Source organism: Vanellus vanellus (genome assembly GCF_965231255.1).
Source record: "Vanellus vanellus genome assembly, chromosome: 1".
NCBI lineage: Eukaryota > Metazoa > Chordata > Aves > Charadriiformes > Charadriidae > Vanellus > Vanellus vanellus.
This window is the reverse complement of record NC_138905.1, coordinates 96,603,450-96,617,593: the sequence shown is the minus strand read 5'-3', so window position 1 is coordinate 96,617,593 and position 14,144 is coordinate 96,603,450. Positions and strand designations below refer to the sequence as shown.

The following is a 14,144-nucleotide window of genomic DNA, read 5'->3' as shown; positions in this document are numbered from 1 at the left end:
ACCTGTTGAGGGAAATTAGTTCAGTGGTGCATCAAGAAGAGTGAGTATATGTACTTCTGTCCACAACATCAGAATGTGCTTGTTGTAGCAGAAAGGTTGCGGGAGATGAAGGACAGTGTTTCCTTCAGATGGGCGCACGGACTAAACCAATTTTGGAAATAAGGCATCTAGCTACCTAAGTGAAGCTTCTTTTGTAGATAGTATAGAACTAATTAGGGACTCTGATACAAAATTTACAAAGTATGCTTGGGGTTATTTAAATCTTGCAGCTGTCATCTTTTTCCCACCTCCTCAGTCTATTGTACCCTTCCCTAAAGTTTTATCTGTCATTAAGTTTTGGAAAAAAAAAAAAAAAAAAAAAGAAAAAAAACCTGAGAGAATCAGCTGGTCAAGTACAAACTGTGATATATATTCAAGCATTTGAATCCAATAAAGGCATCTCTGTAACCTTCTGATTAAAACCCCACAGAAGTAGGTAGTTGCTGAGTCCTGTTCACTTAGTTGATCAAGCCACACATTTGCAAAGTAATGAACATCACTGGTGCTTGGTCTTTTCGTGTCAGACAGTGAGACAGCTGCTAAAAAATCAGAAATAGTTTCTCGTTCAGTATGAACAGGGGTCATGGTGGACTTCTAAAAGGTTGTCCCTCATACCTTTTTGTAATAGCCTTTGGAATATGAGGAGGGAGAAATTAACCTGACTTGAGCTCTAAATACCGCTGCATTGAGCTATAATTATTTTGTCTAGCACATAGCTAGGTCTCCGTGAGCACTGATCTGAACCATCATAGAAACGTCAAGAAATAAATGTATATCCTGTTTCTGATTCCTGTTTTCTAGAAAGAGCAAAGATTGAGTTCAACTCAGTCTCCTGGATGCAGAACACCCTGTGAGGATGGACAAAGTCGCAGATCAAATACAATGCTGGTGCCATATTGTATTCTGCAGCCATTAGAGAGAGACTATAAAGACACTTCCACCCACAACCACTTAAGGCCTGCTCACAGCTGCACAGAGGAACCTGGCTCAGCGTCTCCTCCCAGAAATTTGTCAGAGGAACAGCTTTCTGTCACCAGTGAGGATGTGATTTCACCACGAGTTAGTACCATCAGGAAATTAAAGATGGACACATCACAGTATCTGAGCAAGCTGCGGAACAGAATCTGCAGGTGTAATCGGCAACTTGTTTCGGTTGACCCAAGTATGTACTGTATCTGCGCTGCTGACAATTACTAGTGGTATGCTTAGGTACTAGGAGAACTTAGGCATGACTGACTAGTTGAAGCATATGGAACAAAAGATTGAAGACAGAGATCGTGTTGTTTGTAATGCATTGTGCAGGTCAGAGAATAGTGCCAGTGTCATCTGCTGGAGTGTAGAGGGTCTTGTCCTTGAGAAACAGGATGGAGAAGATTTTCAAATTCCAATCCTTATTCTGCAGCTGATTTTGTGGCTATAGAAAATCAAGCTTGTACTTTTTAAGGATGCTTAAACTGAGAAAAAAAATTATTCTCTCTTCTTTGAAGTGGCTATGTTGTGGCCTGTTTCTTCTAATAGTCAAATAATTTTCAGGATCTTGGGTAAAAAGTGTTAATAAAAATACAAAGCAGTACTTGTTGCATACATTTCCATGCACGCAGACCTTGGCTGGTTTGTGCAATGTACTTTGATATTACATACTGCAAGAAAGAATTCTTTGCTCATTTGAAATCCACATCAGATGAAATATTGTCAAGTCTGCATCTTGAGGTATATGTATACTTCTTTTTTCCTCTTTAGTTGTCCTTTCCAGTGATGATGAAGATGGACCTTCTGAACCAAAGTGCAAAGAGCTGGTGCAGGATATCACTGACAGTAAAGAAACAGACCAACGGTCTGACTTCTGTTTATCAGCAAAGCAATTGGAAGACAAGATGGAAAGTCATACGGAGCAGGTAGTCCAGTTTTTGGCCTGTGTTTTGTTATGCCAACCCTTTAATTTATTTCTGCAATGTTTATTTTTTCTTGCATATTAGAACAAAAGTGAAATGCTTAGAGCGGATATGATTAGTTCCAGCAACCAGGAGTAGCTGCAGTAATTTATTCCACAGATAGAATTCTGGACAACCTTCAGGGGTCTGTGGCTCGAGTGTTTTTGCAGCGTACAGTGTATTTCATATTTTGAAAATTAACATTTGGAAATGTTTAATGTGACCAAACAGGAAGGACCAAGTAGTAATCTGAGCTAGAGGTGAATATGATGACGATACGTCTGTGGAAAGTTTTTTTTCACACAATGTTTTTTACAGTTATCATGGTTCAAGTCAGTAGTTTCTTCTTGTCTTCCAGTCCTCTGTTGTAAGTCAGTGCAGGGAGAAGTCCAAGGATCTTTGTTGACAGCAGACAGAGATTGGTAAAGTTCCCTTTCCTGTGTGGCCAGCAGTGGAATTTGAATCTAAAACTAACCATACAGGCTCTTGCCCTATTTTGGGCTTGATTAGCCTTGTGCTGCTTGCTTTGACCTGTATTTGCATTATCTCTGTAATCCCGAAACAAGACAGAAGAGACAGTGTGGCCTCTTCGTACAGATGCATTGTTTTGATCATAAGCATTGAATTGGATTCTGTGCCTCTGATATCAAAAGAGGGGTATTTTTTTGTTGCTCTGTTGTTTGAGTTTTTACTTGGCTCTAGATTAGTAAAGAGCACAGGTTATGTCTTGGCAATGGGAACTTTGGAGGTGGATTAAGATACTGTTAGGCCCTTAAGGACATTGTCAGTAATGATTGTAATAACATTTACAGCTTTTTAATATGGAATTCTTATATGGAAGTTGGCTTCGGGGAGTAAATTCTTACAAACATACAGAGAAAATTCCTAAGGTTACACGAGGGAAGTATCCGTGTAGTAAATTTACTTTTTTCCCAGTTTTTAACAGAGTCAATTGAAGATACATGTCCTATCAGCTTACCTTCTGGAAGCACATCTAGAAAACAGATGAACCTGACATTGGATGTTGAATTTGATAGACTATACATTGGGAAATTTAAATGGTTATCAACAGGTCCTGCTAGGGTAAGTTGTTCTATTACCGTGATATTTTGAGAATATTTAAAAATTAAAATTCTAGTTAAGCAAAGTTAGTGGTACTTAGTGTGGAAACACTGAGTTTTGATTACTGTTGCATTGGCTAAACAACGGAGTGTGTAGTCCATTACCTCGTATGTTTGGATTTCTGACAGTAGAAAAGCTAACTGGGATTTTCTGTGACCCTAGTTTTCAGAAGTAAAGGTTCTGTATAAATGCTGTACTGGAACAGAAACCATACTGAGGAAGCTTTTTGTGAGTTCTAATGGAAAATAATGGCCATGTTAGAGTTAATTTTGCTTGAAATAAACACCAATTCTTTTCTCAGAAATAGTACAGATATTAGAATAAAGTAATCTGTAGTCATCAGAGTTCAGATATATACTATGTGCTAATCCTTCCTTTTAAACAGAAAATTACTTGTTTTGTAACTTTGAAGAGCATAAAAACAACACTAAAGGCATTAGCGCATAGGCAACATGCTACTCACAGGGTGTAGAAATGTAAGTGAACATGTACTTCAAATGGAGTACCAACTGCAGGAGTTTCAACAGGTCTCTGACTCAAGCTATATATTGCAATTGAAAAATACATGTTCAAACATTTGTATCTTTTTTTGGCCTGCAGTAAGACATTTTGAAATCTTAGGTTGTAATGATAATAATTACAGCTTTTCACAAAACGGCAGTTTTGTGCAGCAGTTCTCGTGCAGTAATGCAGACATTTCATGGAAATTTCCTAAATTAATATGCCAAAATCGTTTGAGGCGTGAGTTGAAATATGTTTAGAATCAATGCTTCTAGGTAGAAGGTGAAATTTTTCACTGGAAAAAACAACTTTGTGCTTACTGTGGTAATGTAAGAGAAAAGTCTTTGCTGAATGTATATGACAACCTTCTGTCAAAGTGACAATAAAGCATTCTTTATTTAGCGGAGTCTTCTTAACATAGCAGCAGTGTAAGTGGAAACTTCAAAGGCCTTTGATTCAAAGTTTAGTGTAAATAGCAAATTAACACCCCAGTATTGGACCATTTATATAGTGTCCTTAATTCAAATAGTGCAGTTGACAGTCTTTATCATGGGGTGCTTACAACTAAGCTCCTTTTGTCCCAACTGTTTGTCAATTTTTTTTTTTTTTTTCTTAAGGAACCTGTAGGTAGCTCTACAACTTCCTGCGTGTTTCTCAGTGCTGAGCTTCTCTGGAAGTCAATTAGATTGTGCAATATGTATTTAGGAGTGGTGTTTTAGGTGAAATAGGCAATATTAAGTCTCAAATTAGGCATATTGGACTTGGCAGTGTTAGGTTAACGGTTGGACTCGATGATCTTAAGGGTCTTTTCCAACCTAAGTGATTATATGATATTATTTTCAGTTTATTTGGCTATAAGCAAAGGAAAATGTGCAGATAATTAAAATTCTTACTTTGTTTTAATTAATTTGTAAAAAGTAAACTAATTTATATTTTTGTAATCTTATTTCAGTTTACAACCAAGTATATTTCAATCCCATTTCAAGGTAAGAGAATCTTTTTCTTTAGCTTTCTCTTAACTCTATATTTAAAGTATTGCATTGAAATTCTTGGTATATATTTGTTATGTATAATTTATAGTCTTATTTTCTTTCAGAAGGACACTAAATAATTTTTAAAAATTAAAAAAAAGTAAAAGTATTGGTGTCTATAGCATAAGCATTAATAACTTAGCAGCTTCTTACGCTTGTAAGGCGAACTTGTAGTTTTAATGGCCTTGCCTCACGCGTTCTTGCATATGTTATGTTGAACCCACAGTAAATATGACTGTGCATCTTTTGGAGGTGAAACATTAATCTTTTCAGATTAGGGTTTTAGACCCTTAGATTTATTAAAGGAAAACGTGTGAGTTGACTAAAGCTAAGAGGAATGTAACTCTAGATTTGCATTCAGTGCATTTTCCAATGATGATGCATGGTTTCTGTATCTTGTAGGAGAAGGTTTGTGAGCAGCGAGGGTTGACTAAAAGCAAATAGGTGTTCGTGATTTGTAGTATTTTTTTCTATATTTGTAGGTATTAACTGTGGTTATTCTGAGGAAAAAATACTTTTTTTTTTTCATGAGGAATCCTGTGTTTACATGTTTAGCTTTTGGTGTTACAATCTAGTAACTTTGTTTTACATAGTTTGTTACAACTGATTTCAGTATTAAATTCTGAACACATTTTATGTAATGTTAAGAATAAAATCTACAAGTACTGTTTTAATACACTGATCATACTTACGTCTTAGTATGTAATTACTGTAATGTGTTTGACTTTATAATTACACGTGGCCGTGAAAGATATGGTTATTTTAAATTCTGTTTTCTACAGTGGCTCTTAATAAGAATATTGAGCTGACAGTGGATACTCTGGATCTGAGAAGGTTTGGCTTGTGGAGAAGTGATGGTGCCTGTTCTTCAACAGCTATCATTTTCCTTTGGTTGTCTGTGGATTACGTAGAAAAGATCGAAACCCAATTAGGCAAGTTAGTCACCAGCAAGCCATGTGAGTAATCTCTTTTCCTTAAATGCAACGAAAAAATCTAATATATGGCACATCAATACAGTGATTATTTTACAGTTGTGCTTCTCAAATACTGAGGAAAGCCTATAGCTTCTTAAACATAAGTTGGTCAGTTTTGCTTTTCTGAAGTGCCTCGCTGTACTTGTGTTTTGAAGCAAAAACTAACATAATGTGATTCAAAACCACTGCTACTTAATGAAAAGACCTTGCAACACAGTTCAGTTGTAATCTGCGTGAGGAGGCCTTCTAAAACTGGGCTTGTGTATAAAGTATCTCTCCCTTTAAAATAAATGAGATGTTTTAAATGTCCATACTCTTGATTAATGTATAAGCTAGTTGAAAGGCTTGGCCAATAAAGGTTGATTTGATCTTTGACAAGACTGCCGTTGCATTATTACTGGAGAAAACTTCCACTAAAGGCTGAATGGGCTATTTAGTCTGTAAGGTCTTATGCACTGGCTCTATTTGTTTTTCTAGCATGAAGCTCTGTAAAACTGAATATAACTTGTGCTCAAATATTCAGAGTGGCACAATCATACAAGGTTTTGTCATTTTGCAATGATTTTGCCAATGTAATCTGGCAAAACGATGCTGTCAGAGTTGCCTGTGTGAAATTTAAAATTATGTTTACCCTGTGCAATCAGCACCTGACCCCCCCTGCGCTCTCATAGTTAGAGATACACAGGCAGTCTCACAGCCAGGGCTGTCCATTAGGGACCTGCTCACCCCCCTGGCTCCCAGGGCACTTCACCTATTCACCTTGTTTGGCTTGATCTTCGCTAGCAATGCTCACTTGGACACAGGCACTTGCTTCAGTTGCTGCACTCAGACTTACACATCAAATCCCTCACCTAGGAGGGATTTAGAAAGGAATTTAATAAGATGACAGGACAGACTGCACTGATCAATGCACAGGGCACGGCCAGACAAGTGTAATGACCAGCAAAGTATTTAGATGTGACTGGTGTTTTTATGCTCTTAGCCTTCTATTTTTGCACACTTGTTCCCCCCACAGTCACCTAAACCCCTCCCTTTGCCTGCCTTGGTTCTTCCCTTAAATATCGCATAAATAGTCTGGTGCAATCCCAAAATGCTCTTCCCCTGCATCCCATCACATGTGCTGTACACCACAGCAGCAACCCACCCTCAGTCCAAAAGGTGCTCTGGCCTTGACTCATCTTGATGGGTTTCAGGTATGGACCTTGGGGCTGAGGCTTAGGCTTTCCTGGGACAGCCCTGAGAAGGGCACAAACCAGATGTCCCTTCCTCCTAGTCTTTAATGTGGCTTCCTGCCTGCCACTGTGCCCCTGTGCTCCTCTGGGCTTGTGGAGGTGGGCCTTTGGTGGGCTGATGGCCACTGTGATGAACCTGGTAGGGTATTATTTGTGCTTCCCCTCCTGCAATTGTCTGTCTGTGCTCCTTTGTGAGCGTGCAAACAAGTTTTTGTCATGTAACCTAATACTTTAATACTACCCATTCTCTCATTTTTTTCCAGCCAAATCTAGTGAATTTGTATTTCTTGAACTGTCGCAACCACTCACAGAATGGGAAGAAGACAGACTGACTGAATTGATTACAGATGTGAGCAAGAAGAACAGAGCACCAGATCTCCCTGAGTTTTTGTCTTTGAAGCAAGCTTTACCCTTGTTTAAGGACCTTTCTCCTGAAGAGAACTCTTTTATGAATTACAGTAAGGATCTACTAAAGCAATGTATGCCAAAAGAGAATACCTCAGATGCTCATGAGCCTGCATTTCAGGTTAGTGAGTAGCTGTTGCTTGATTCATCACTGCCTGTGGGCATTCACATATTCTAGTACATTTTAGATCAGCCAGTTGCAGAAAATAAATTCTTTCTTAATCAATAGGTCAAAAAAAACCCCAGTCATGTTTGTTATTTCTCTCTGACAATGGGGCAAAGTTTGCAGTAAACTAGATTGTGTCCACAGAGTGATAGTGTATAGACCTCATCCATAAGTGGCAAATATCGAAGCTTTAGGTTCATGGTTGTGTGTGCCTAGGACCACAGGGATTTCCTGCCCTCGTGGTGTCTCTAGGGCAACAGATTGGGAGTTAGTCAAATAATGACTGATGGAGCCTTTTTTCAGCTAAGCTGGAAGTGAAGGGGTACAGCAGAGGAGGAGCTCTGTATCTTGATCATTCCAGGCACCTCTAGATGTTCTTGTGGGGGCTCCACAGCTTGAAATGCTAAATCATTCCTAAGACTGCTGGGGAGATGGGGCTGTGCAAGTTAGTGTGTTAGTACATCTCCCTCTGAGGGGTAAATGTCAACCCAATCCTGCATCATTGTCACTTTAGAAATTAAATATGTTTGTTCCCATCAGTAAAAAGCACAGAGACCACAGATCAATCTGGCAATGAAACTGGGAACTTAAAAATTGAGCCAATCAGTTCAAATCTGTATCATTTTTAGGCATATTGTTAAGAACTGGATTTTCAAACCTTCCAAGCGTACACAGCTCCAAGTAAGACAGTCTGATACTTGACTGAATCCTTTCAGGTCCTGTTTTTTCTCCAAAATGAATGCTGCATCAGTTGGATGAATAATGCTTTAACAGTTTTAGAGAGAGGTTATGAACAGATGAAGACCTGTCATAATTTTAGAAGGGACATAACTTTTTTATTGTCTGAGCAGTGGCACATTTGCCTAAATACTGTTTACACTTCCGCTCTCCGGCAAGATTCCTCTTCAGTGATGTAGGGTACTCCTGTGGGCTTCAGGCTTGGGTTTTGTGTGTTCTGTTTTACATATCAAGGTGTATAATGATTTTTACTATTATTATTGTTTGGATTTTTGCTGGTAGGAATCAAAACCAAAAGTGGCCAGGCCCAGTTATGCCCTTGCAAATAAGCAGAATAGTGGTTGCTATGCTATCTCTCTGTCTTCTGCACTGAATGAAGAATGGAAAGAAGTAAGAGAAACCGGAGCAGTTAAGAAGTAAGTATATTTCATATAAATGAGAAGGTGAAAATAAAACAAATTGAATAAACGAGTTGCTGGAATAAAAGCCCTGTCTTAACTACCTTTTAGTTGATTTGAAAGTGTTGTGTGAATGTAGTTATTCCTGTTTCCATCCTAATAGTTAACAGAAAAAATGGATGTGTTACAGGGACAGAAAATCTCACAGCAATTAGAGAATACCTGAATTGTGACTACAAACTCGTAACATGAATGCATCAATGGGAGGGTAGAGACCTTATGGCCTCTGTGAGTGTCCATCTAAGTCCGTATTACAGCAAAACTATTGCTAGCTTAAGCTGAGCCTATTTTTAAAATCTAACCAGTGGTTTTTTTTTTTCACTGTTCTGTCACACTCAATCTATTTATAACTAGTTTGTCATACAATTTACTAGTTAGTACAGGAGCTTGGTTGACAAAAGACATCAGAAAATGAGAACATAACTGTGGAATGTAGCAAGATACTATGAGAGTGCTGACACGCCTCAGTTCTGTCTGCACTAGCCTGTTAGTCCTCATACTTCTAGTATGGCAAACATTAGTGAAATAAATTGCTCTTAAGAACTCTTGCCTTTTGCTATCACTGTTTTTACTGACAGTATAGCAGTTGGTTTTGTTTCTGTAACAGCAAAAATGCTAAGTTCATGGTTCCAGTTAAGTAATATGATTGTTAATCTAGAGCTTTTAAAATACATTTTAAATACTAGCATTAGAAGTAGCTTGGGCAGTTTCAAACCACTTACAGTACATATGCTGCATGGTGCGTAAACCCAAATTTCCTGCTTGGAAATATGGGAGTCCTTATTGAAGTTGTAACAAGTAGAAAATCACTGTTCACTCATACCATTTGAGAATATGTCCCCTAGTCTTTCTTCCCATTTTACATATCCATTTGTCATTACTTTTATCAAAAATAGAAAAACAAGGTGAAGGTAAAAAATAATCTCCTTTTCAACAGTTTTCTCAAAATTTCAGTGTGCAGTGGGGTGCATATTTCTTTTGTAACACTTAGCTGTTGGAAGAAGAAATGGTAAAGTACTTTTGAGTTAGTCAACAGTTTTGAGAATTACCGCTTTTAACGGGTCTTCTAGAAAATCTTCTACATGTGGAACAGCCAAACTAAGAAGAATGTCATATGAAAGACAGTTTGTCACTGTTATAATGTGATTTGTGTTTTCTAGTTTAATTGTTTATCCACCCCCACCTGCAAAAGGAGGACTGGGAGTCACAAGAGAAGACCTGGAGTGCTTAGAATATGGCGAGTTTCTCAATGATGTCATCATTGATTTCTATCTTAAGTAAGTAACCACAGCATTAATTGTACCTTTCTTTCTGGGACCTGATCTGGACTTGAATGTTACTGTAAATATTGGTCACTAAATATGACACAACAATTATAGAAGTAACAGTATGATGAATTTGTAAGCTGGACTTTTTTTAAAGCTTTTATGTTTTTTCAGCAGTTTCATTTGTTTCAATTTCATTCTTCTTGTCCCTCTAAAGGGCTGAGATATAACCCAGACAGAATAGCTGGGGGGAAAAAGCCTCTTGGCGACCTCACAGAACAGAAAGTGCTGAGCAGATTTAAGCAGGCAGTTGAACAAACTAGAGGGTCTGTACTAGGTAGTTTATTTACTAAGTTTGCATGAAGTGGAGCATCCTCTGCTATTCTATGCAAGAGCTCAGGAATTCTTCTGATGCACAGCTCCTGCAGAAAGGAACACAGCTAATACTTCTTGAGGAAGTTGTGCTTGGCTGACCTGCTTCGTGCCATCCTGCTAAAGTTGCTTGTGAAAGTAAGTTTCCCAAAACCACCATTGTGGGCCACCATTCCCTAAAGCTGAGATTTATTTTCCCTGTGCTGAATTAACCTAAGCAGAATTCTGGCTCTTTTGAACATTGTCTGCAAGAATTGTGTTTTGCTTGGCATTCAGTGTGGCTGCGGTACCTGTGAGCAATAGAAATCCAGTTAAAACCTCTTGTCTAGAGGAGTGGGACAGGAAATGTGTACCAGAGTGTTTTGATGTGGTTTTACAGCAAAGCCACCCGTATTTTGCTCTAAACTAGAAATAAATCATGCAGTGTGGTCCTCTCAATAGCTGTAGCTTTATCTTGCCAGAAAAGGAAGATTTGAATAAAGGATTTTAATGCAGTCATTGCAGAAGCCTCTCTGCTTTTTAAACTTTGTTAGACTTCCCACATTCTTAGTTTTCATTGTGTTGCACTCTGTATCATGTATTACCAGGTCATCAGGTGAAGGTGGAGGCACCTTGTGTAGGATGACTGCAATTATGAAAGCTTTGGCCTTCTAGGGTGACAGAATAAACACTCAAGCTGATGTTTATAGTAAAATGATCAACAGCAAAATCATACAGAATGAATACCTGTAGAATATTTGTCTTAACTTTCACATGCATAACCTGTAAAAGTAAAATGGACAATTTATAGTACTGACCTGTTCCATGGTTTTTGTGTATGCAGGAGTGTAACACTCCATTGGCTTATAGGTTTTCAAGCCTGTCTTAATTGCAAGGGCTAGAAACCTAACTCTAAAAATAAATTCAGAAGCATTAATACTGGAGCACAAATCTGAGATAGAAGATAACTGTGTTCTTAGTAGTTGCTTGGCTGTTACATACTGTGGTGATGTCCACCCATGTGCATATTGAAACTAGAGTAGAAAGAAAACTTTGGGGTCAGTACTGGGACCGGTACTATTTAACATCTTTGTTGGTGACATTGATGTTGGGATGGAGTGCACCCTCAGCAAGTATGCCGACGACACCAAGCTGTGTGGAGCAGTCAACACGCTGGAGGGAAGTGATGCCATCCAAAGGGACCTGGATAGGCTTGAGAGGTGGACCCATGCAAACCTCATGAAGTTCAGCAAGGCCAAGTGCAAGGTCCTGCACCTGGGCTGGAGCAGTCCTAAGCGCAAATACAGGCAGGGCAGAAAATGGATTGAGGACAGCCCTGAGGAGAAGGACTTGGGGGTGTTGATAGATGAGAAGCTCAACATGAACCGGCAATGTGCGCTCACAGCCCAGGAAGCCAACTGTATCCCAGGCTGGATCAAAAGAAGCGTAGCCAGCAGGTCAAGGGAGGTGACTCTGTGCCGCTGCTCTGGAATACTGTGTCCAGCTCTGGAACCCTCAATATAAGAAGGACGTGGACCTGTTGGAGTGAGTCCAGAGGAGGCCATGAAGGTGATCAGAGGGCTGGAGCACCTCTCCTGTGAGGACAGGCTGAGAGAGTTGGGGTTGTTCAGCCTGGAGAAGAGAAGGCTCCAGGGAGACCTTATAGTGGCCTTCCAGTATCTGAAGGGTGCTTACAGAAAAGCTGGAGAGGGACTTTTTATGAGGGCATATAGTAGTAGGACGAGGGATAATGGCTTCAAACTGGAAGACAGTAGATCTAGATTAGATATCAGGAAGAAATTTTTCACTCTGAGGGTGGCAAGACACTGGAGCGTGTTGCCCGGGGAAGTTGTGGAGGCCCCATCCCTGGAGGTATTCCAGGCCAGGCTGGATGGGGCTTTGAGCAGCCTGGTCCAATGGAAGGTGTCCTTGCCCATGGTGGGGGGAGTGGAACTAGCTGATCTTTAAGGTTCCTTCCAACCGAAACCATTTTGTGGTTCTTTGATTAGCGACTGTGAAGGTAACTGATAGTAAGCATAACCTCAGTATGTTAAGTCATTAAAAGAATTGTCCTTTTTTATCAGTGATGGTACTTTCTAGAAAAGGAATTTAATAATTTCCTTCCTTTTTCTTTGGTAGATACCTGTTGTTGGAGAAGGCGCCAAAACATCTTGCTGACCGCGTACACATTTTTAGCAGTTTCTTCTATAAGTGCCTGACCAGGATGGAAAAAAACTCTGAGGGGGATCTCAAAGTTTCGTAAGTTCATTTTAGGTGCCTTTGTGACCAGAAATAAGCTGTCTATCGATGCCACTTTGAAGTTCTGCAGATCATCTCCTAATTAGCACGTAAAATAGTAATCAGTGTTCTCCAAAGGATTAGTGGTTAAATGTTGTAACTCACAATTTAAGCGTGCTCGTGTTTTTCACTAGAATCTACTTGTGATTCATACTGAATATGAATGAAAATGTTATCACCTTTCTCCAACTTTATCTGAATCTTTACTTCAGACAATTATTTATGTATTTTAATGTTTTTATTATAAACTCAGAGTTTTGCAAGGTATGCATCATTTTATGAAATAACACTTCTAAAAATATTTTTAGATATAACACATATTTCAGTTTGCATATTGGTTATAAATTATTGTCCAGATTTTTAGTAAGAAAATTTTCTTGCACACCAAGCTTACATGTTTGTTTTTTAACACTTGAGCACACTGGAATTGGAGAGTTTCACAAAAAAGTGTCATTAAGAGCTCAAGAATTCTGTATCACTTTGTATTTCCAGCTAAGACTATGTAAAGGGTAGGTCCATCCCTAGCACACTTTTACATGGCTGGACTGTCCATAACCTTCTTGAGGAACTAGAATGGCACTTCTAATTCACCATATTTTAAGGACTGTATCTGCTCCAGATCAGGAGATGTCTTTGGAAATTCTAGTTTTGTGTTTGGGCTTAGATACTTACCTGGTGATTAGAGGTGGTTTGGATTCTGTTTGTTTCTGTGTTTTTTTTGTGGATAAATGGATAGTGGAATATTGGGCTCCTCACTGTTGTAAATGGAATTAATCTCAACAGGTGTAGCCACTTAACTTAAAGACTCTTTACTTCTCTTTCTTCACACAGCTTAGGCAGTAGATTGGGAAAGCTCCTTCTATGGTGGCTTTCCCAGGTTGCAAACATGCTTTCCCCTTTTAAATTCCCAGTGCTCCTAGACTCCTGTAGCAGATGAAGTTTGCAGCAAGTCCTCACTTAATGCTGGTCCATGCAGAGTCCCACAGCCGTTCGTTTTTTCTATTCCTCTCTCCTTTTCTCCTGTTCCTCCTACGTTGAAGTTACATTTCTTGATCACAGATCAGGATGGAATCAGAATGGTAATAGGGATGTGTCCTCAGTACAGTGAATTTTGCCTTCAGATCATATTGAAGCAAAGTTCTATGAACTGTTGGTTTCTATTTTGACTTTTGCAAACTAAGAAAGCCAAAAATCTAAATTTATGTTTCTTTTCAATTTTTTCTTGTTCTCCTAGTATCCTGTCTTCGTGCTTTATATCTGTAGGACTGGAAATGAAATTGCCCCAGCATTTAAAGCTCAGGCCTGGAGAGAATCTATGACCCTATGCAAGGAATTTAGCTTTTTCCTTCAGTAGATAAGGTTTTTCAGACAGGCCTTCAAAAGTGGTATTGTGAACTTTAACTCATGGATGTTTGTAAATTGCTATACGTCTGTTTTTACACTGGCTGGTGTTTAAGGTGAGATTTTTGCATTTAGTGTAATAAATAATAATTGCTGATACATAACTGCAAGAAATCCTGTCAAATATATGGAGCATTTTTTTCTAGAAGAGTTTAAGATAGTTTGGATGTGACTTGTTAGTCACTTGGGCTTAATAGTATGCTGATGTATTTTTTTCTCGGTCTAGGAAATT

General features: G+C 38.8%; 1 protein-coding gene across 3 annotated transcripts in view; it reads left to right on the top strand.

Annotated features, from left to right (window-relative positions):
• SENP7 (SUMO specific peptidase 7) overlaps positions 1-14,144 on the top strand; it is a 46,363-nt gene that overhangs the window by 20,617 nt on the left and 11,602 nt on the right. For all 3 annotated transcript variants that reach the window (XM_082479046.1, XM_082479047.1, XM_082479048.1), the window contains 9 exons: positions 841-1,201; positions 1,780-1,934; positions 2,907-3,053; positions 4,546-4,579; positions 5,407-5,580; positions 7,094-7,356; positions 8,422-8,555; positions 9,758-9,874; positions 12,353-12,472. In XM_082479046.1, coding sequence (XP_082335172.1) covers positions 841-1,201; positions 1,780-1,934; positions 2,907-3,053; positions 4,546-4,579; positions 5,407-5,580; positions 7,094-7,356; positions 8,422-8,555; positions 9,758-9,874; positions 12,353-12,472 — 1,505 coding nt within the window. The remainder of the gene's footprint in view (positions 1-840; positions 1,202-1,779; positions 1,935-2,906; positions 3,054-4,545; positions 4,580-5,406; positions 5,581-7,093; positions 7,357-8,421; positions 8,556-9,757; positions 9,875-12,352; positions 12,473-14,144) is intronic.